Source organism: Danio rerio, chromosome 2 (assembly GCF_049306965.1).
Source record: "Danio rerio strain Tuebingen ecotype United States chromosome 2, GRCz12tu, whole genome shotgun sequence".
Lineage (NCBI taxonomy): Eukaryota > Metazoa > Chordata > Actinopteri > Cypriniformes > Danionidae > Danio > Danio rerio.
Window position 1 is genome coordinate 46,664,720 of NC_133177.1, and position 25,016 is coordinate 46,689,735.

Consider the following 25,016-nt stretch of genomic DNA (forward strand, 5'->3'; position numbering starts at 1 on the left):
ATAATATATATAAAACACAGAAAATGAATGCAGCTTTGGTAAGCATATGAAATAAATTATTGTTACGTGTAGTTATTATATTTTATTTAGTTGTTTTGCTGAATTTTATTAGACTTGCTTTATTTAATTGGTAAGTTTAGTTGTATTGTTTTATATATGTATTTACTTTTTTGCTATGACAGTAAAACATTCTGAAATTGAAGATTGTTAAAGAAAAGCAGAGGAAAGACTGGATCAAAGGGACACATGTATTTTCTCTTTTTTTAGGTTTTCCAGGGAAATGACAATCCCACAGATGAGGTGCGCGCCTTGCTGCCCAAACCCACCCTCACCCGATACATACGCATACGACCTCTGCTCTGGGAACAAGGCATCTGCATGCGCTTCGAGGTGTATGGCTGTAAAATACCAGGTACACGTCAGACACACACACACTTATAGTTTCTCTTTGGTGAGTTTAATCCATGACGTCACTATAAAATCCCAGCAGTTGTTGTTGTGGTTTACAAAACTGAGTCACTCGTAATTCCTCACTCTGTGTGCGATCTTTACAGAATGACTCCTCTCTTTATTCACCGACACTCAGTATGTGCATGGATGTCAGCATTTTGAAAAAAATGGGAAAATTATTCCAACTACAGCTCTGGAAAACATTAAGAGCCTGCTGTGCTCAGTTCTCTGCATTTGCCATTAAATGTTAGAACATGCAAACTCCACACAGAAATGCCAACTGGCCCATTGGTGACTCGAACTTATGACCTTCTTGCTGTGAGGCGACAGTACTAACCACTGAGCCAACGTGTCACCTTAAAACCGCCAACTTATCCAGCACGTTTTTACGCAGTGGATGCCCTTCCAGCCGCAACCCATCCCTGGGAAACATTCACACACACACACACTCATACACTACGGACAATTTAGCCTACTCAATTCACCTGTACCGCATGTCTTTGGACTGTGGTGGAAAGCGGAGCCCCCAGAGGAAACCCACACCAACACAGGGAGAAGATCCAAACTCCGCACTGAAAAGCCAACTGACAAAACTGAGGCTCAAACCAGCAACCTTCTTAATGTGAGGCGGTTGTGCTCCCCACTGCGCCACCGTGACGTTCTTGAAATGTCAACATGATTCGTATTTTTTATTTTATAAACTAGTTGTAGGACGGCTGAGGGGTTAGCACTGTCGCCTCACAGCAAGAAGGTTGCTGGTTCGAGTCCTGGCTGGGTCTCTTTATCCACTGATACCCAATAAGTGTATGTGTGTGTGTTTATTTTAACCAAACCTCACCATTTCTAACGGGTAGAATCAGCCAAGTTGTACAGTTCCTGTGGATAATAATATTGATACTCCTTCATTCATTCTGATTGATCATGTTCTCTGTTATTCTTCTCTCAGATGCTCCATGCTCCAATATGTTAGGGATGGTTTCGGGTCAGATTTCCGACTCTCAAATCTCAGTGTGGCCATCAGCAGAGAGAGGCTGGCTCCCTGAACAGGCCCGGCTGCTGACCGGCCGGACGGGCTGGGTGGTGGCTCACCCGCAGGGCCTAGTGAAGAACCAGTCGCTGGAGCTGGATCTGGGGGCCCAGCGGATGGTGACGGGCCTCGTCCTGCAGGGAGGGAAGTACAGAGATCTGAACATTTTCATCAAACGCTTCAGAGTCACTTACAGCGTCAATGGAACAGACTGGAACCACATACTGGAGGAGAACAGCAACAAAGTGAAGGTATTTTGCATGTGCTCCATTCACATCAATAGCCATGTTCCCATCCAAAAACTGCAAAACTGGAATATTGCATAAAACATTTGCAAATAACGCTTTGGTTACGGAAGTGGAAATGCTATTAGTGGATTTGAATTTAAAAATCTACGAATGGGAGACAATTGGCTTCTGAACCGAATCCTCCCATTCGTGGATTTCTAAATTCAAATCAACCAATAGCATTTTCGTTCCCCACCCGAAGGGGAACGCTCTGATTACGGAAGTAACCCTCGTTCCCCGAGGAGGGGAACTCCAATGCTATTAGTGGATTTGAATTTAGAAATCCACGAATGGGAGGATTTGGTTCAGAAGCAGCTTGTCTCCCATTCGTGGATTTCTAAATTCAAATCCACTAATAGCATTGGAGTTCCCCACCCGAAGGGGAAAGCACTGTTTCCATTCAGCGAGTCCAAGAGAACAAAATCTTAATAAACAGGCAGCAAATATCAAAAGAAAAATAGATGTTGCTGCGTTAGAAGGCCTTTTTACATGTCTAATAACTTACTTGTGTCTTAGAGAGGGCTTAATTTGTGTCTGAACACGCCGGATCCGTATCCTCATTTTACTGATCCCCCTCCTTAACCGCCCTCCGCCCCGTCTGCTGTTCACTTTAACTTTCTTCTGCGACTCCCCAACTCTTCACTTTCGTCCGCGACACCCCCACCCGCTTACTATCATCTACGACACCCTTTCGCCTTTCCCTGCACCACGGTAAATGTGTTTACATCGTAGTTTATGCCCATTTTTTCTTATCGGATAAAAAGTTTATCCTACTCAGTTGTGCGCATAATTTTTAATGGGCATTTTCAAAATATATGCGCATCTTTCATGCGACGTTCCAAAATGTACATAAAAATAGGACCTTTCCTGATCCTACCCCCCCCCTCTCTCCCACTTCACTTTTTGTCAGCTTGCTCTCCTGTCAAATAAAGACAAACATGCGAAAATTAAACCTTAAAAAAAAATAGGTAAATGGAAGCGCAGCTGATGATAACAATATTTGGATCGAACAAAAATGCCCAGAGCAGAGCTCATTAATATTCATGACCATGCCAAATATGGTCAATACTGAGCTTTTTTGTTGTAGGCTGTGGTTATAAGTTGGCGTATAACACTGTTTCTGGAGAATTTTTGCTCCTACCTAAGCCACTTACCTACAATATTGATTTCAAAGAAACATTTAAAGGTCTTGTGAAATTTAAAAAAAAAAATTATTAAAAAGTTTTACAGTTAAATTAATGTTAAATTTTAAAAATTAAGTTTTTTAGATGAGAGTTTAAGTCTGTTAGATTTAAGGATATCACTTTGCTAGTGTGCTGCGAGACAGTGACAAAATTTGCATTTAGAAAATATAAAACCGATATAAACATCCAAAGCTTGCAGTTTGTCACTTTTTTGTCACTGTGTAGACAATTTTTTCACGTCACTCTTAATAAATCTTGATCAATCAAATGCTCTTTAGCATCTGGCTTGCCGCGCCCTCTTCAAGACGCTGTCCATTCGCTTTTCATTGGATGCACTTGAGCTCAACCACTCTCACTGGCAGAGCTGTGATAAACACAAAACACAATTGGCTGTTTTTGTAAAGGGGAGGAGCTATTTTATGTCCCGCTTTCAAATTATTTCTTAGTTGAGATTACTTCAAGCATTGAAATAAAAAATACACATTTCAAAGCACTTCATGGGACCATTAACATATTGAATCAATACACTCTATTGCACCTTTTAAAATTCCATCTTTTTAAATAGTATTTTCTGCAAGCCTACTCTACTTTCCCATGCTGAGATCAATCAGATAGCACAGTTTGTTGTTTTCTGACTGTTGTGATTAAAGTCAAAAGTAAAAATAATTGAAAACTGTGAAACAGCTACTCATCATTAGATTTAGATCAGTTCATTTGATTTTATTTATGAGAATTATATTGTGTTTTTTTTTAGCATTCATGGTGTGAACAGGCCCTAAGAACAAGAAATGTATGTTTGTGTTTTATTTATTTTCAGCAGATATACATAACTATCTAACACTACTTTTCTCACACATCCAGGTGTTTATAGGTAATCAGAACCATGACACGCCAGAAGTGCGTACATTTGATCCAGTGCTGATGCGTTTCCTGCGTATCTACCCTGAGCGTGGCTCTCCCGATGGCATGGGATTACGACTGGAGGTTTTAGGGTGTGACCTGCAAGGTGAGTGACTGCCAAACCAACCAGTCACAGAGCTCAAATCGTCCACACTCAATTTACCCTTGTGTATTGTTCAAATGTACTACCCTTTTGTTATCCTTTTGTTTGTATCTGTTTTTGGACCATTTTGGACTTTCATTATAATGACATTTTTGATTGCAAAGCTATAACAGCATATAATCATGCATTGTTGATTGTGTTTGGTTTACCCTGTTGGGAAGAGGTAGAGTGTGTTATTTTTACTGTTGATCATCAGTTGGCAGCGTTAACCCTTTAGATAGGCTTGTATAATTTTAAGTTTCTGGGTTTTATATAGAGTTCTATGGAGTAAAACAGCAGATTATAGGGCCCTATCATACACCCGGCGCAATGCAGCGCAAGGTGCGACGCAATTGTTGTTTGCTAGTTTCAGCTTGGCGCAAGAAATATTTTGACGTTTTGCAGCACGCTGTTTAAATAGCAGATGCATTTTTGCACTCATATGTGCGCCCATAGGCGTTCTGGTCTAAAAAAGGGGACGTGTTGAGGCGCATTGTTGGTGCGTTGCTATTTTGAGCAACTACTATAGAATGTTCAAAGTGCATAGAACGTTGGTTGTGCACCTTGCTTACACACTGCTTAATACACACAAAATGTACAGAAATACACAAATATCTTTACATATGAAAAAGAATTAAAGGATTAAAATATTACAAAAATTATTATTTTCTAGCCTTCATAAATATAAAAACCACTGCCTTCATGCCTTGTACATCTCGGGGGGCTTTTTTAGTTTATTTATGACAATTTGCTTTTGTGTAAAATTATTATTAGTGGCAGTATTATTTATTATATGCATATTTATATTTGTTTTATTAAAAACAAGCTTAGATTTGTCCACCTTTCAGGCTTTAGATCATATGGGGCACCGTTTTTTGACCACACTTTGTTATTGTTGTTCATTTATTCGTTTGCTGGAAATCAGAACTAAATTTAGAAATAGTTTTGAAACAAATCTTTGTCCTTAACAAACAAAATTATTTATGTATAGGCTAATGGATGTCTGTGAGTACAACATGTTTCCCTATCTACGAGAGTGAAAGTGAAAGTAAAGAATGAGGAGGCTCATCTCTCATTCTCACGCTGTAGATCAGGGGTCTCAAACTTGCGGCCCGCGGGCCATTTGTGGCCCTCAGTGCAATATTTTGTGGCCCGCGCCGACCGCTGTACACTGACAGAATCAGCGGAGCGGGGAGAAAGAGCGCTCCCCGCTCTGCTGATTCTATTCGTACACAGCGTTCACTGGCATTCCCCGCCCGTCGTGTAAACAAAGGGGCGGGGATGCCGGTGACGTCACCACGCACCCCGCCCCTTTGTTAGACGCTGTGACGGGCGGGAAGTGTTAGGAGGGAACTCGCGCCGGCCAGAACCAAGGTAAGCTGTCCCCGCCCCTGCCTGCCACTTAGCTACCTATCTGCAGCCTGCCACCTACCCAGCTACAGCCTGCATCTTATATATATTATAGGTAGATACAGACTGGTACAGACTGATGTGACTGGAGTGGGGTGGGGGTGTTTTATTTATACATGTATACGCCTTTTTTTTTAGGTGAGGGAATGGAAGTTTTGAGTGAGTCTAGACAGGTCTAGACTTAATGATGATCATCTTCAAGGCATACTGAGGGTCTCAACTGCTTCCGCTCTAAAGCCAAATGTGGTTCAGATTTGTGAGAAGAAGCGCTGTCCAGTCTCTGGCAGCAAGAATTAGGCAAAAGATGCCATGTTCAGAAGAACTGTTCATAATCTTCACTCAATGTTCTATTAATGTTCAGGACACTTCATGTTCAGAAGAAATAATTAAAACTGTTAATAATGACATTTGAGGACTCACCCAGAATTTGCCTCCTGCGGCCCCCAGGTATATTGAGTTTGAGACCCCTGCTGTAGATGCTCTGTTTGACTGTTTTCTTACAGTAAAACGCTCAGTTTTTCCATTTACAAAGTCTATCATGTAAATAGCAAATGCGCTATGGCTCGACGCAACTGGCTCTTAAATGGAATGGGAGATGAGACTCTGATTGGTTTATCTTCAAAACACATCTATAACTCATTAAGAGAATAAGCTCAACCCTGTTAGACCATGCGCCACGGCGCAAAGCGGATTTTTCCGTCCTTAAAATATCAAAAGTGGATTCTGACACGCCCTTAATGCGTTTTCACTCTACGCTTTGGACTTTGCGCATGGATCGTCAAAATAGAGCCCATAGTGTGTGTTTGTGTGTGTGTGCATAAATACACTTACTGTGTTCTGATAGCTGAGCTGCCTATTTTGATTTTCTCAGACATATCAAGAAAAGTAATAATTAAAAATTTTAACTCCTCCCAACAGGGAAAACCAGCAACAATCAAGAATGCATGCTTGTACGGTGTCATGGCTTTGCAGTCAAAAAATGTCATTATAATGGAAGTCAATGGGGCAAAAACAGTCACAAACATAATGAAAGGGCTAATTTGTATGTGTATTGTTGAATTATTTAATTTGTTTAAAATAGTTTTCTCAAAATATGAGTCAAAATAAGATTGGTCAAATAAGATTGGAAATTTGTGGCCAATTTAAGACTCAAAATCACCCCAGAGTGGATAAAAACACCCCCAACAGCACACAAGGGTTACCATGAATATGTATAATGGTATATTACTTGTAAAAACATCAGATAACTAAAATATCTATATATTCTTGGTCTCGTTTCAGAGCCCACAACACCTCTTCCTCTTGCCACTACTATGGAGACTACAGCAGCTACAGTCACTAGCGCTAGTATGCTACTAGGAAACATCCCAACAACTACCACTTTTCCAACAACGGCAGAGAATTGCGATGATGATGATGGAAACTGCCATAGTGATGCATTGACAGACTACGACACAACAGGTTATATTCATGCACATACATTCACATTTGATAGCCTGTCATTACCATCTATCATTTTAATATTGAGCTAATTATGTTAGCTTAACCATAACACTCCACTCCCAGCTCCTTTGAGAGACCTTAAGGTATTTTTAGATTTTAATTAAGCCATTATTTACTCTCTTTATTAAGCTGCTTTTATAACAGATACTGGGAGGTCTCTGTAATGTTGTTCATTTCTAGTTTTACTGTCACAGTGGGACACTAAAGTCCTCATAAGGAAAGTGAAACCTCACACACACAAACATCCACACATAGACTGTGACCCAAAAGGTTACAAACACAAACACCCACGTGGTGAAACTACGACCCTGCAGGTTACGTACGCTTAGCAAAATAGCTACATGCTACGACCTGTAGGTTACACACAAACAGCAGGAGACTGTGACCTATCAGATTACCCAAACACAAAAACACATTTACCATCTCAAACACACAATAAAACCAAGACAGTAGCTCTCATTCAGTAATCACTGCATGAATAATTTCATATCTATGCAGAGTAGAACAAAAAAACATATCTGGCTAATGCATAGCATGTGAGTCCGCTCATGCTCCTAACTTAGTTGACATTTTAATGAATTTTGAGTATTTAAAATTAGTTCCTGCATGTCATAGGTTAGTAATTTGAATAAATAGATCTGCATTCCAGCGGCACTGTGGCCTCACAGCAAGAAGGTCGCTGGTTTGAGTCCCAGCTGGGCCAGTTGGCATTTCTGTGTGGAGTTTGCCATTATAGGTGAATTGAATAAACTAAATTGACTGTAGTGAATGAATGTGTGTGTGTGTGAATGCCAGAGTGTATGGGTGTTTCCCACTACTGGGTTGCGGCTGGAAGAGCACCTGCTTTTTAAAACATGCTGGAATAGTTGGCGGTTCATTCCGCTGTGGCAACCCTTGATAAAAAGGGGGAAAAGCCTAAGGAAAACGAATGAGATCCACATTCCTCTGTAGCATATTGACAATATCTCTCATTAAAAATACTTTATGATGCTTACTGCATGTTATGAGATTAATTAATCTGTGATGTTTGCATATGTGTTTTCATATTCAAGATTTTCATAAATTTAGATTTACTTTTTATTGGAAAGTAGCTGGATCCTAATTTTTGTGGAGATATTAGTTTCAGGCAAGAAAATGAGACCCAGTGATTAAAATTTACCCACACGAAACTAACCTATATGTTTTTATTTTTTTATTTTTATATGTTTTTAATATATGTTACATATATAAAATTGGCTGTTTTCATATATTATATGTACATATATGCACATGTGTGCATATATGTATACATATATACGTGCATACATGTACCTATAAATGTCCATCAATATGTTCACCTATATGTTTACCTATATATTAATAAATTGTTAAAATCCATCGCTGCTAGACAACATAAATAAAAGCCCAAAATGTAGAAATTTACATTTTTATATTTAATTAAGAACAATCAAATACTACAAGAAAAAAATATAGCCCAAGAACAAAAATAAGACAAAAAGCTGAATAGAAAAATGACATAAATGTTTCAGGAAATTGTGTAGACATCATGGCTTTCCATCTCCTCTCACTTATTTGCCATAATTAAATTCCATAACATGCCAATTACATGTGATGCTGATATCAAGTGTTCGTACATACATACATACATACATACATACATACATACATACATACATACATAAATACATACATTTGCCTTTATAATAGAAAATATGAGCTAGACATCATGTATGACAGGTGCCGCAGTTAGATATGAGCTATATAGGAGACATATGTTCATATCATATGTACATATAGGACTTATATGTGGATATAAAGAAGCAATACAAGAGCACTATTATATGGCCTGTAAATGCACATATGCACCTCAATTTTGCCTATATGTGGCATATATACACATATATGCAACATATATAATATCATATATGCTGCATATATACTGCATATAGGTTTCATATATGCGCATATATATTCATATAGGTTCGTTATGTGGGGAAATGTATGGAAATAGCTTTGACTTGAATAGGCTTTCTGCATTTTGTTTTCAATAGAAACTGCAGTGTCAGAGCCATTTCTGGAGATGGAAGAAGCACCTGGTGAGTAACTAAACAAAAACAAATAGTGAAAAAAAAGAGTCCTCCCTTAAAATTAGGTGTAGGCTACATTTGGACCTCAAACGTTCCCAGATTCTCAAAACACTTTTAATGGGTAACTTTCTATTGTGCCATAATTTGAAAATAAATTGTTATATGTTGTTTAAGCTTCATTATGATGATCACTAATGTCTTTTTTAGTCTTCTTATGTACTTGCATAGCATACAGATTCCTCATTAGCCTGAATAATATGTAGATCTTTGGCGTTTACCATAGTGATGGTCCATGAATGTCTCTGCTGCCCCCACGTGTTGCATAGCGTAAGTGCATGCTGTAAACTTTATTTGCTGAACTTTTTAAATACTTTTAAAAAGATTTTAAAACACACTGCAGTGCATTAGATGACCAAATTATGACACGTTTTACTCTTAAAAGAGCTTTAATGCCTGCATAACAAGTTAAATCCTTAATGTAAAACAAGTTTGTGATTCCTAAAAACTAGAACTTATTAGATTTCCTTCGGCTTAGTTCCTTTAATCATCAGAGGTCGCCACAGCTGAATGAAATGTCAACTTATACAGCATATGTTTTACACAGCGGATACACTTTCACCTTCAACCCAGTACTGGGAAACACCCATACACACTCACTCACACTCATACACTATAACCAATTTAGTTAATTCAATTCACCTATAGCTTATGTCTTTGGACTGTGGCTCACGGAGGAAATCCACATCAACACGAGGAGAACATGCAAACTCCACACAGAAATGCCAACTGGCTCAGCTGGGACTCAAACCAGCGATCTTGCTGTGAGGTAACGGAGTTAAACACTGAGCCACCATGTCGCCCACACTAGGTAAAAAAAAGAAGATTCTGGTATCATTTATTGCCTTGCTTGCTTTAAAGATGTTTTAAAGAATGTGGGCTTACCAAAAAGTTTCTTGCCCTTAATGCCTTTCATTGAAATTCTATCTACTATGAAAGTTAATGTGGATAAGTATTTAAGGCTTACTTATTTTTAATGTTTTATGCATGATCTTACAATAACAATATTTTCTTTTACTGATCATAACTTATACCATAAATATAATATATTACCTCTCAATTAAGAAGCAATATAATAATTTAAATAAGCACCAGAAAACGGGTGTACATTATGAAAAGAATCACGAGTCATTGAAATATACTGCATGAAATTGGAAATTGGTATTGCAATATATAGCCATTTTTATTCCTCTATGAAAATCGGGATGGGACATAACTTAAGTAGTCAAATGTAAAATAACACCATGTAGTCCATACTGCATAAGTTAAATACACTTAATCTTAATTAATATTTATTCAATTAAAGCTACAAAATTAAGGCACTCATATTTTAACTCGCTTGGAATGTAACAGACCTTAAAATGTTGTTTAAACTTTGCAATTAACCCCTAAATCACATGCATTCTGAACTGTGGTTCCTGGTCAACAATGATCTCTACTGGACTATTGTGATGTGACAATTATGGATTTGAACATCACAATGTTGCTGCTGCAACAATAATGCGTGCATCCCTAATTAAAGTAGCTTTCTCTGTAAGATCGCAAGGTGTACTGGAGTCAGAGTTTGAGATCCTAATGCAGTGCTGAGCAAATGGCCAGCAGTTATTGGTGATTTAGCAGATTTCACTATAGGTGGATATAGGCTTGCTTTATGTCACTTTACTTCCCAGTGGGGTTTAAACCTACTGTTGAAAAATTGAGCAAAGCTTCAACTAATAGGATGCTGTGGTTGGTCAGTAACACACTGTATTATTTATTGCAGATTACTTAATCATATTTAGATGGGTTGAATGGAAAGTAAATGCACTATGGATGACTGTAAAGTTTCCCTTTTTGTTCTTTTTTAGCATATCTCTGGTTTGCCTGTGACTTTGGCTGGATCGATCATCCATCCTACTGTGGGTGGAGCCAAGATGGCGGAGAAGGAGCCGAATGGCATATAAACAACAATAGCAAACATGCCGATCACAAACTGCCTAGTCTGGACCACACGGGTAAGAATAATTGATTCATGCTTTAGACCAGCAGTTCTTAATCCTGATCCTCTAAAGCCCCAACTGTACATTTTGGGCTTTGTTATAAACCTTGCACAATGCAGGCATGACGCAAATGTTTTTTTTCTATGCTAGTTTTGGCCCCTTGCAGATATAATTTTCATCTTCTGCGCAACATTACTTGAATAGCAAATAAATCTGAGCTCAGTTGTGCACTAATGAGCATGCCGGTGTGAAAAGGAAGTTTGGTAAATGCGTTGTTGGTGCATTGTTATTTTGAGGCAACTGTAATAGGCAGCACTATTGACAAAAAAAATGTCTAATGTCAATGGTGCTGTTTTTGTTATTTAAAGAGATTGTTAGTGATCGGGGGTTCCACAAAGTGTGTGCATGTTGCTTATTACACACACAGGAAACACCACAACTTACTCTTAAAGAGAATGGTAGATGAGACTCTGATAGGTTTAGTGCACAAAACACACCTGTTACCTGAATAAAGACAACCCTTTTATAGCATGCTTTGGGTGCGTCCATTTTTCCAATCCTTAAAATAGCAAAAGTAGATACAAACATGCCTACGCAACATGCCTAAAATCTACGCCACCTGCACTGTGCATTGTAGATAATGCTCATAGATCATTAAATAGAGAAATTTGTATGTTTCTCTAACCATTTCAGAAGTTTGTTCCATTCGACTGTAAGTGGACATTATTTAGAATGTAAGAATATCGGGACTGAGAACCACTGCATTAGACTAGCCTAAACTTTAGATTTATACATTTCTAAATGTACTTTCCATAATCCCTAAAAAGCAACCCCAACTTTGAAAAAGTTAGGAAAAGTATTTAAATGCAGCATATATTGAATATGTATTTGTGTTAATTCTTTCCAATCTTTATTCAATTGACAAAAGTGCCAAAAAGGGGTCCAGTGTTTTAACTGACCAAATAATCTGTATTCTGTAAATGTACATATATTTTGTCGATGGAGCAAGTTGGGATGGATGAATTGAAGGCAAAATACATTCCCAATATATGCCTCCATGCCAGTGATTTCTTTGCACTTACAGTAGGCTACTTACTAATGCTGTTTGCACTGCTGCTCCACATACCGTGACAGACATTTTCTTTTTCACCTGTCACTCACAAAACTCTGAATGGTCCCTTTGGACTTTGAGCCACAGAATTCTGTTTCCATTTTCAAAAACCTTTTGGCCTTTTTATAGACTCTGTCCCAAATTTTTTGGCATCTCTTGAGGCCATCAAAGTTTGTTGACATTTATAAAATTAGGAAGCACGGTGGCGCAGTGAGTAGCACAATCGCTACACAGCAAGAAGGTCGCGCCCCGGCTGGATCAGTTGGCATTTCTGTGTGGAGTTTGCATGTTCTCCCCGTGTTCGCGTGGGTTTCCTCCAGGTGCCTCCCCTACAAGTCCAAAAACATGTGGTACAGGTGAATTGGGTGAGCTAAAATAGTCAGTAGTGAATGAGAGTGTATGAATGTTTCCCAGTGATGGGTTCCTCTGCGTAAAACATATGCCGGATAAGTTGCCGGTTCATTCCACTGTGGCGACCCCAGATTAATAAAGGGACTAAGCCAAAAATAAAATGAATTAATTAATTAATTCATTCATTCATTCATTCATACAATAAATGTAAGTTTGCCAGTGAAAACACTGGAAATATTTTCTTTTGTTTTTCAAATAAAGGCATCATATTTATAAATTATTTATTAAAATATCCTAAAATCACTAGTTAACAGTGTTATGTATTTTGCTGACTTATGTATTTACATTATCCCAAATGTTTCAATTAATGTTCAAATCCAGAGAAATAAGCAGTTTTAACTAGTGAGACGGAGAGTGTCTTATTTTTTAAATGCTAATGATGTCACACACCCTCAACTCTGGTTTTAAATATAGCAAAACACCACAAACGCTTCAATATGTTGTGCATTTTATTAGACTGCACAGAGCAGCATTATAACAGAACCCCAAACTGTATTTAGTTTGATAAAACACCACTGACTCTTCTACCCGTGATCAAAAGCAGAAGAACCAGAAGCAGTGGACTATGGCACAATATAAGCTCTGCTGCTTTTATGTTACGTCACATTCATCTCTCGTCAGCAATTGCTTAAATTCTCTCATTTTGGTTAGACAGCTTTTAGCCTTACTCTTCTTCACACTACCATGGCAATAAGTTTTGAATACTTTAGCTCATCCATGAACATGATTTCATCAGAAGGATGTAATGAAGACAACAACTCCCATGATTCCATACTCAGTCATGGAGTCATCAAACTAAACCTTTGTTTGTTGCGAATACGCACTCTCTATTGGGCGAAAATTATACAATGTGCCTTTAAATAAAACTTAAAGACAGTTAACAAAGATTATTCATTTATTCATTTTCCTTCGGCTTAGACTCTTTATTCATCAGGGGTTACCACAGTGGAACGAACCGCCAGCTTATCCAGCATGTTTTATGTTGTCTTTAGACTGTGGGTAAAACCGGAGCACCCAGTGGAAACCCACGCAAACACAGGGAGAACATGCAAACTTCACACAGAAATGCCAACTGACCCTGCTGGGACTCGAACCAGTGACCTTCTTGCTGTGAGGCAACAGTGTTATAGTGAGGTAAATCAGAATCTGACTGCTCCTCTCCTCTGTTTTAGGGATGCCTAACAACTTCATTTACGCAGCTGCAAACACAAACACTCAGACAGAGATGGAGAGAATGGATGAGATGGAGACAGATGAAGAGCTGGAGAGGAAAGGAGGACGGGTGGCGAGACTGGCCAGCTCACAGGTCACTGCTCCAGATTCAGACTTATGCATGTCCTTCTGGTATCACTTCACTGAGAAGCACGCGGGAACGCTGAACATTAAGCAGAAGGTCGAGCATGAACAGGTGGATGAGGAACGAGAGATTCTGATCCGCTTGCTGAACGGCCAGACCAAAAGCAGATGGAGGGAAGGAAGAGTTCTGCTTCCCAGCGCAGACACACCGTACCAGGTACTGACTCTGATTTATGTGTCAAATATCATGATTTAAACATAATACTCAAGATTAAAGTCTACTTAGAATGCACAGCCTGTTAAAGTCTGCATGAACTTGCAGCTGCGATCATTTCTTTTTCACATTGTGATGCAGTTCCTAGAGAAACAGAATATTAAATGAGAAAACAGTGGGCGTGGCTTATTTACTATTGCGATGTGATTGGATGTAGTAAAGTTGGCATTTCATTCAGAAAGATCTGGAAAATGGTTTTGGGAGATTTATTACAACCTAACAGACACCTCCTACTTGCCATATCTGTTTGTTGACAGTTGGAGGGGTGTGGTTATGTAAGCCACACCCAATTCCTCAGACAGATGTAGTTCGAGAATTTAACTGAAAACAGAAGGAAGTGCATTTTTAAATTAAGGATTAAAAAGGCAAACTACTCTCACCGGCCACTTTATTAGGTACACCTTACTAGTACCGGGTTGGACCCCCTTTTACTTTCAGAACTGTCTTAATCCTTTGTGGCATAGATTCAGTAAGGTACTGGAAATGTTTCTCTGAAATTTTGGATTATATTTTCATGATAGCATCAAACAGTTGCTACAGATTTTCCGGCCCAAAAATCAGCCGATGCAAATACAGTACATGCAGACTGTTCTGGTGATGAATTTACATCCCTGGGACTGTATGTGTACCCTCAATGCTTAAAAACTGGGATTTACTTTGAGGTTAATGTTCTTGTGTGTGTTAGGTGATCATTGAGGCTCAAGTGGATCCTACACACTCTGGCTACATCTCCCTGGATGATATAAAGATAGTGGAAGTGGATCCTGAAGATTGCAAAGGTATGACTAAAAACTTGCATTCTATACATTAATAATCAGTTGTTAATAATTGTCCATGAACCATAATTGGATCACAGCAGTAATCACCCACTCTCTGTTAGCCTTATAAGGTTATTCCAATCTAAAAATAAACATTTTTGTCATGTTTACTCATCTTTGTATTGTTTTAAACATTTATGACACTTTTGTGGAACACCAAAGGGAATATTTTGATGAAGATTAGTAACTAAACTGATTCAGTTTCTATTGGCTTCAATCAATAACTCCATTTGGCTGTCAGTACTTTTCAAAATATCGTGTTTTATGTTCTAAAGCAGAGATGCCTAAACTAGGGCCCGCGGGCCAAAGTTGGCCCATGGTAACCTTTGATTTGGCCCGCCAAACAATCAGAGAAGAGATGGACGAATGATGGGGAAGGTTAGGGCGAATCCCTCAAACAGAGATCGTCATTTCTAAATTTACATAACCTTTTTTGTTTGTTTAATTGTTGAGCTACAAAAAAAACTGAACTAAATGTTTCAATTAAATGTGAATTCATGAGATTTTTTTAAAGGGTCATGAAACATTAAAACACTTTTTTTTAATAGATGTTGACAGATATATGTATTTATGTGTGTATGTGTGGCACGTTGCTAAAAAAAAAAAAAAAAAACCTATTAGAACACATATATTTTACTATTAAGAAAAAAAGTTTTTTATTTTGTAAATAAAAAAAAACTCCATTGTGTTATAAATGAGATTGTTTATGCTTTTTTTGTAAGTACAACATTACAAAAAGCCAAATATGTATATATAATTATTGATACTATAAAATGTTTAAATATTATTAAATTAGGAATTATCATGGCATTTTTAATGTAAGACAGTTTGGTATATTTAGCTTTGGCTCACCGTCCTCAATAATGTTTGGTTTTTGGCCCTTCATAAGAAAAAGAGTGGGCAACCCTGTTCTAAAGGGACAAAACGCAGTAAAAGTTTATAACATCATGAAAATGGGGGGGGGGGTTGGGGGGGGGGGGGTTGATGGCTAAATTACTATTTTTGGACCTTTACCTTAAGGAACTTGGAGATTAATCGCACAACACATATATACAAAAAAATTCTGAAAACATTTTTTTTTACCTCCAGAATAACCATATTAGTATAGTCTACTGTATATGCCGGAGTTTCTCTCTTTGATTAAGTGTGTGTGTGTTTGTGTTTTAGATCCAGAGAATACAGAAGATGATGAAGATGAAGTTGAGGAAATCGGTAAGGGAACAAAAACACATTATATTGTGGAAACTTTATAAGACTTCATTTACTTGACAAACTAAATTTGAGGTTTGAACGTTTTATAGAATAAATTTAAAGCAAAATGTGTTTGACCAGTATATTTGATTCAAGAAAACTGCTTATGACAAAAATGTACTAATTGACCGTATACAATCTGTATACAGCTGGGATTTTTTTTTTTTGGAGTTTGTGCTGTGATAAAAAATCATTTGAGAAACCGATTCTGCATCAATTCAGAGATTTTGAAAAAAAAATGCATCATTATTCTCTCGTTATATCATCTTTTACCAGCAGATGATACTGTATGCTTTACAAACAAAATACCACTGGAACCTAAAATAATCATTAATTAAGCTTTCAGGATATTGATCATTTTTATTTATGATGTGCTGTTTTTAAACTCAAAGCGCTACAAGATATACAAGTAAAAATGCAACCCAAGACAGAATTACAAGCTTACATAAAATCCCAGTAACAAACCAAAAGTCACACCACAATAATCATTCATTCATTCATTCATTTTCTTTTCAGCTTAGTCCCTTTATTAATCAGGGGTCGCCACAGCGGAATGAACCACCAACTTATTCAGCACATGTTTAACGCAGCGGATGCCCTTCCATTTGCAACCCAGTACTGGGAAACATCCATACACACTCATTCACACTCATACACTACAACCAATTTAGTTTAATCAATTCACCTATACCGCATGTCTTTGGATTGTGGACCTACTTGTTGTGAGGCGACAGTGCTGACTGCTGAGCCACCATGTCGCCCTTTGTAATAATCAATAAAACAATAAATAAGCAAAAGATTTCAAATTGCATAAAAGTGACAGTGACTTTATTAAAAGGTTTAAGTGAACTACTAGAGTTCGTAGAGTGTTCATAAGCTGTGTTCACATTAATCTTGTGACATAAAAAGCACTTTACATCATGACTAATTAAATGAATGTTGTCATTATCATGAGTGCTTGAGTGTACAGTTAAAAACTAGCAAGAGCGCCATCTGCTGCTAAAAACAAGACATTCTAAAGAGTATGGAGGGCTGTTTCTCAATATGCGTTCTTCAGCATTCTTGCGTCCTCGTGTTCTCGTGTAACATCATCATCAACAAGTTCAGTTCCAATACTCTGCAAGAATGGAGGAAAGTTTTGATGTGTTCTTGATATCGAGGGCGCAGACTTGAGTGCAAAACTCACTCGCGAAGTCCCAGAAGTCATTGCGGCCGAATAAAGGAGGTGGGAAGGGCAGAATTTAATATACATTTATTATTACAGTTTAGAGATGTAACTTATTTGTCTCAGGGATATAAATAGATGTAAATAGAGAAATAAATTATTTGTCCATTTATAGTAAAATCTGTTTTGTTTGTATTGTGCAACATATATTTTAATATATGTTAACAATATAAACAATAAACAATAAGTCATTGTATGAATGCTGTAATGTTTAAATCATTTTCCATTGAAAGTGCAGAAGAACACAGCATCTCATTTCTTAGAGGACGCGTTCTCTCTATTTGCAGTCTCCCAAGATCGTTCTTCCGAGGTAACTTGGAAAGACTGGTCTCCACAAGAACGCAAGTCCATTCTCAGCGCTCATGGAATTGCGAAACAGCCAAGTACCTTAAAAGCTAGTCATTTCACTCAGCATCTTTTAAATGCCTCTCGGTTAGTATGCTCAGGCATTCTGTCTGAATGGGGAAACATCAAATTCTACAAAACTGTTTGCCAAGCTGACGATCACATTACATATTCAGAAATCATCAATGAGGTTAAACAACAACCGTCTTATAAGTTTTGTTTCTAAATGTCTGAATCAAACAAAATCTGCATATTTTCAGGTTATCCGAGCTAATGCGCATGCGCACTTGAAAAGTATGAGATCACGACACCAACCTCATTTATGGCCGTTCTACACATTATCATCCTCTAGATCAGGGGTGCCCAAACTTTTTCGTATAAAGGGCCAAAAACCAAATATCATTGAGAGCCATGGGCTGAAAATAAATACACCAAACTATATTACATTAAAGTTGCCATGGGTAATTTCCTAATTTATTTAATAAGATTTAAAAATAAACAGAAAACATTACTTTAAATTGTATGAAGTAATGCTGTATACCTTTTTAAATACAATAAAAACATAAGCAATCACATTAATAACACAGTGGAATTTAACGCTGAATACACAATGCCTTTGCCTTGATTTGCTCTCCAAATTCAGGTGACAGCATGTAGATTTAAACAAAATCTGATTAATTTACACCATTTAATTGAAACATTTCATTTCAGTTAGCTTTTAACAATAAAACAAGCAAAGGGTTGCATTAAATTTGAATTGACAATCTTGAAACATCCCCATCATTCTCCCTCTCTTCTCAGATAGGATGGCAGGCCAAATCAAAGGTTACCATGGGCCAACTTGGTCCGCGGTCCCTAGTTTGGGCATTACTGCTGTAGATAATAATCATCGGATCGCGCTGGTCTTCGGAAGTAATTCGCAACTTTTTCTTGATGGTGAATCGCCTCCAGAAATGACAGCGACTCTGTTTACAAGTTTGTGGGTGTTTGAGTAGTTGCTGTCATGTGATGCGCATTTGATAGGACCGACTATACCTCACGTTCATTCATACAGATTACAAAACCAACAAAACCAACTTCAAGTTTTCTAGTTTAGCAGTGTAGTGTACTTTCATTTAAAAGTAGAGATTTCAAGCTTTATGTGGATATATTTCTTATGTCTCTGAAGCAAGTATTCACTGAGATTCTAGTGTGTTTGTTAGTCGTAAAAGAACACATCTGGTCCGAGCTTCTCCCCCGAGAAACGTCAGTCTATAGTGATTGCTGATTGGCTCCTGTACTAGTAGACGAGGCTTCATCCGCCATATTACCTGTTACACTTTTCCCAATAAAAAGCTATACGAGTGACATGTCTTTGCGTTGTATAGTCTAGGAGAGAATAGCGATGGATTTTGAAAGCCTCACAATTGATGCAGAATTCAATTGTGGAACATTATATGATTTGCTCAGATCCTGCTTTCTCCCTCTCTCTAGTGAACTGTGAGGGTACTGACAACACCATGTGGAGTTTTGGACGCGGCTCCATGTTAAAGAGCCTGGACCCCATCCTGATCACCATCATCGTGATGAGCGCAGTGGGAGTCCTGCTGGGCGCCGTGTGCGGGGTGCTTTTCTACTGCGCCTGCGCTCACACCACCAACAGAAACCTCTCCGCCCTGGAGAACTACAACTTTGAGCTGGTCGACGGAGTCAAGCTAAAGAAAGAAAAACTCAGCGCACAGAAATCCTACACAGAAGCATGAGGACTACCAGACCAACAGGAAACATTTGTTAGAGGAACGTTTCTAGATTGCTGTCGTAACGTCTCTCAAGGTCAAGACTGAGCGGTTTTCTCAGGACGTGCAGTAAGAGGAACTGACCTCTAGAGGGTGCCGTGTATAGATTGTACAGCCAGACGATGATTGTTTTTCTTGTTTGTTCATTTGTACATTTGTTGCTGGTGATGAGACCAAGACGAAACAAAAACAGTTGGATTTTTTTAGTTGAATTCTTCAAGCCCCTTTCGCAGAGCTGTACGCCAATGGGTTTTCAGTGTTCTAGTGCTTGTTTATGTTTGGAGATGTGTTTGTTAAGTTGGTAACTCACACTTCATCCCAATGGTGCCTTTAAACGTGTTTTTGTTGCCTTTTCACACATTTGAGCACAAACTGTTGATAGACGTGGGCCAATGCTGGGCAGAGGTCGATGCTTTTCTCACTTGAACTAGTTAACCTTGGATTACTCTATATACCCTGGGTAAACGTAATCCAGGGGGCTGTACAATGGAGCCAGATTAGCTAGTTAGCTATGTTGCAGTTTATTTGCACCAACTCGGGGTTTTAGCTAAAATACCATGGCAAGAATGATAAAGTTGAGCTGCCTTTATGTTACCTAAAACTCAAGATAGGTGCAAACTAAACTGAAACTTAACTGGCTAGTTGGCTAATCCAGCTTCGTGGTACAGGCCCCTGGGTCATCTCTCTTTGCGCTGCTTATAATTTGCCCAGAGTTAACTACTAATCCTGGTTATTCAAGCACTGAGGTTTCACACTGTACAATCCTTAACCCTGGGTTAACCTCATTTAATCGAGTCAGTAGCTATGTTTCCATTCACTTAATTTTATGCTAATTTTTGATAAGCACATAAAAACAGTTGATGGAAATGCCAAGATGCGCTTAAATTTTGAAAATGCGCATAACAGAGTAGGATAAACTTTTTATTCGATAAGAAAAGATGCACATAAACTACGATGAAAACACTTTTACTGAACAAATTCCATTATGTGCATTAAAAAAACGTCATGTGATTTTGTTATAAGAGATCATGTGATGATAAAAATGTGTGAATAGACAAAACCAACAGGCTGAGAACATTATAAACATCTGAAATGTTGTTTTTGATCATTATAAAATGCTTTAACCATTTCTGTATTAGTGTCATTATATTATTAATGAACTCCAGAATTGTCAAGAGCGTCTGCGTTCTGCGTCTCACGCCTTCGAACACCACCATGTGTTCATTGCGTATTGGTGTTTGTCTTCTGATGCGCAAGTAATTTATTAAATAAAGAAAAGATTCAAGCAGCTTCTCCTACTGCAGTAAATTCCATTTTTGTCTTTTGATATTTGGCACCAGTTAATCAGGAAGTGACAATTTTGTTTTCTTCGACTCGTTGGATGGAAACGCTGCTTTATTCCCAAATATTTTATGTGATATTCCAGTTTTGCACTTAAACTTAATTTGCATCTTTGGATGGAAACATAGCTAGTGCTACTGATTGGACAAGCACTGCATGCGACATGTTTGTAAAAGGCTCTGGCTTTGTGCATCTTTATATTACATATTGCTAACTGATAAAGGTAAAAGTTAAATGGTCTCTTTATCACTCCAAATGATAAATTTTCCTCCACAATTTGGCATCATCCTTTGTTTCAAATGCTAAAACAATGGAATGTTTCTGTCAGAACAGTCGAATGTATGTGAATATGATGCACATGATTGGCTGTTGGTTTCTAAGCAGCTAAACGTGACATTGAAACAGCGTTTTTCATTAAACATATTTGAAGTCACAACACAAAAGGGAGTAGAGAGAGGGGAATGATCGGCAAAGGACCTCAAGCCGGGAATCGAACTCGGGTCGCCGTGAGCACGTCTGCGCTATATGTCAGTGCACAGTACGAATAGGCTATTGGCGCTGACCCATCCATCTATTTTTGTGTACATTTTGGATATGCGCACAAAAAACTGTTGATGGAAACGCCAACATGCGCATCAAATTTAAAAATGTGCATAAAGTTAAATGACAGAACTGTTGAAAGCATGTGAATATGATGCACGTGGTTAGCTGTTAGTTTCTAAGCAGCTAACCGTAACATTGTAACAGCATTTTTCAATGCACACATTTGACGTCACAACAAAAAAGGGATTTGTGGAGCAGGGTTTGTAACGTCCTGTAAAAAAAACCCAGGGTTAAAAACAGTGTTTAGAACAGCAATAACCCAGAATTAAAAGTGTGAAAAGCCTTAAAGATAAATCTAATTGAGTGCTGCAGGAATGACTGATTTTATTGGCCAAAACTTGGAAATGGGTTAGCGTTTTAGTAATTAAAAATATATGACCTCCGTGTACAAAAATGTAAAATAGGGAGCAATCGCTCGCTTTTATCAACGAGTAATCATCTGGTTTTATCCTGCCCCTTTTTGCAGCTCCGTACGACAGAATTTTGCAAACACAAACTCTAGTGTGACCACGGCATTAGTATGTTGGAGTTGGGTTGGAACTAAACTCTGCAGAACTGCGACCCTCCGGGAACTGAGTTTGACACATCTGTCTTAAAGGGACAGTTCACACAAAATGGAAATTCTGTTAATAATTACTCACCCTCATGTGGTTCCAGACCCATAAGACCATCTATACGGTTAAACCTCAAGTGAAATATGTACTGTTTTGGCAGTGTTCTTGGTTCCTAACTGAACTTTTAATGTTTGTCCTTGCTGTCCTCCTCTCAGGAAGGTCAGAGAGCTCCCTTACTTCATTCAAAACTTCTTAAAGGAATTGTTTGCCCAAAACGTAAAATTCTTTCATCGCTTACTTACGCTTAACTTGTCATAAACCTGTTTTAGTTGATTTTAAAAGAAGATATTTTGAAAACCAGTGACCGTTGACTTACATAATATGTGTTTTTCCAACTATGAAAGTCAATACCAGTTTCTAACATTATTGAAAATGACTTGTTATTGTTTCCAACAGAAAAAAAGAGCATCGTAAAGGTTTTTAAACCTCTTGAGGGCAAGTAAATAGTGAGTATATTTTCATTTTTGGGTAAACTATCACTTTAATTTGTGTTCTAAAGATAAACAAAGCACTTATGGGTTTGGAATGCCATGTGGGTGAGATATTCATGACAGAATTGTCATTTTGGGGTGAATTAACTCTTTAAACGCACACGACTGTCATCTGTTTTTTTTTTCTTTCTTCCTACAATTGTATTTAGGTTTTTCTAAGTTGCTTTATTATTTGAAGAGGAACAAAACATTTGTTGGTCACAGAGTTTATTTCTTGCAATACTCCTAAAGCTAACTTCTGGTTCAGCCAGTAAATATCCATCATCCCTGCAGCTTTCTATAGATCTGGACAGGTCGGATGTACACATGACAATGTTAAGTAGTTAGAAACAGAATCTTACCACTTTATTTGATCCATCCTCTGTATTATGTCAAGAAACATGTCAGAAGACATTTCAGCTGCCCATCTGTAAAACTTGTGTTGTGTCGAGTGACATCCTACTTCAGAATGGCATCACAACGTCTGCAGGCCATCTGTGAAATTAGTGTTTTCCAGAACAATCAGGAGACTCACTCTGGGAACGCCTGGGAATGGAAGCGGAGACAAAGCAAATGAAGCGTCTAAGAGCGCTAATGAACAAGCTTCTCCCCAAGGAAATGCATTACATTTGAAGGATGCGAAAGGCACAAACTGATCTGTGCTGTAAAGCATTGGCAGGATGACCTAAGAAAGAGTGGACGCAAGTGCTGACAAAGGCATCATGGTCTGTTTCACACTTCAGAATTGCAGTTTGTTTTTCACCCGCTGGAAATGGAGATCCCTGAAACTGTTCTCCCACTTAAATGAACCAACGTATGTCATTTTGCACTGAGAATTATATTTAATGAAAGATTTAGATAGTAATAAAAGTGTTAACTACTTTAAATTGTAAGAGAAGTCCAACTGTCGGTGTAACAGCTCCCTTTTTTTAACGCTATTTAAAACGAAATGGTATTTTTCTTAATTGTTATAGTTGTGACGCTCGTCTGAGAGATTATCGCAAACAAAAAATATTTCAGTTTCAATTTTTAGATGTTATGAAGTTCAGTCTGTCTGGTGGCTGTTTTGTATTCACATTGCTGTGATGAAAAGACTGAAGACTAATGTCCCATCTGCATCAACTTATTCAACCAATCAGCGATGCGCTAACAAATTTGACCAATCCGATTCATGAGTTTCTCAATAACATTCCAAAGAGTGAAGTTAAGAGTGAAGTTAATAAAGTTTTTATAAAGATTTTGTTGGAAATAACTGTTCTTAAGTGTCTTTATATAGGGAAACTGTTATTTGTTTTTGAATATTTATTGCTCTTACTTATAGCTTAGATATAGCCAGATACTTATAGCTCCCTAACTCCACATTAATAACAGCATGTCAAAAACCTTGGCTACAAAAATATATATAAATAATTTATAATAGTGATATTTTGAACATATTAAGCAAACTGCTGTGATATTAACCGGGAGTAGCTGCAATATTCCCCAAATGATTTATTTATTAGTAGTTAATTGTTCAATCTAGCAATAAACAAAATACAACTTATTAATTTTCATTCATTATTAATTTCACTTCGGCTTAGTCCCTTATTTAGCAGGGGTCGCCACAGCGGAATGAACCTCCAACTATTCTGGCATATGTCACTGTGCCACTTAATTAATTTTGAAATGAACTTTTGTTTGTGTATTTTCAACATTTACTAATATATTATTAACTTAAAAAGTTGTATTGATTATAGTATTTATTATATCTGAGTGACATGAACTAACAGTAAAGTGCAAACCTCTGGTATTAACTAACATTAACTACTGGGACCTTATTGAAAGTGTGATCAGAACCCCTAGCTTTACCTCCCACAGTTCCGTTTTTACAATAATAGAAGCTATTTAACATTTTATATAGGACAATCTGCCCTCAGTTAGAGTTCATCATTCAGTTAATTTATATGTTCAAGACATGACATTCATAAAGGTATAGTTCACCCAAAAACAAAAATTTGCTGTTAATTTACCCCGGGGTGACCTTGTTCTTTAGCTCAAAGATGTTTTTTTTTTTTGCTGAAACCATGGTGCTTGGTTATTTATTGTCAATGAGTCAAAAATATTTAAGCAAAACATTACTCGTGACTCTAGTCTTGACAATACAGTGACGAATTGTTAACAGAATAAGTTTGTGCAAGAAACTAAATATTGCACTGCTCGAAAAAGTGATTATTTGGATCAACTGTCCCCGTTATGTTCATTGAAGTCCAAAATTATTTATACCGGGCTTTACTATGTCTAACAGTGTTTGTAAACTTGTTGACGCTCTTAACTTGTTTACACTCCTACTGCCTTTGCTTAACGCATGCTTGCATAAATGTAACATAATATTGTAAACAAAAACTAGAATATCATGATATCAATAATAACTTTATTAATTTAAAGCTAAAATTAACATTTACAGTGTGCAGCATTCC

General features: G+C 37.7%; 1 protein-coding gene across 2 annotated transcripts in view; it reads left to right on the forward strand.

Moving 5' to 3' along the window:
* Window positions 1-20,817, forward strand: part of nrp1b (neuropilin 1b) — a 57,408-nt gene extending 36,591 nt beyond the window's left edge. The window contains 10 exon segments of one of the 2 annotated variants that reach the window (NM_205674.1): window positions 268-412; window positions 1,397-1,728; window positions 3,810-3,954; window positions 6,682-6,861; window positions 8,955-8,999; window positions 10,895-11,041; window positions 13,721-14,061; window positions 14,804-14,897; window positions 16,104-16,148; window positions 19,231-20,817. In NM_205674.1, coding sequence (NP_991237.1) covers window positions 268-412; window positions 1,397-1,728; window positions 3,810-3,954; window positions 6,682-6,861; window positions 8,955-8,999; window positions 10,895-11,041; window positions 13,721-14,061; window positions 14,804-14,897; window positions 16,104-16,148; window positions 19,231-19,499 — 1,743 coding nt within the window. In that variant the 3' untranslated portion in view covers window positions 19,500-20,817. 2 annotated transcript variants of the gene reach the window in all.
* Window positions 20,818-25,016: the final 4,199 nt, after the last annotated feature.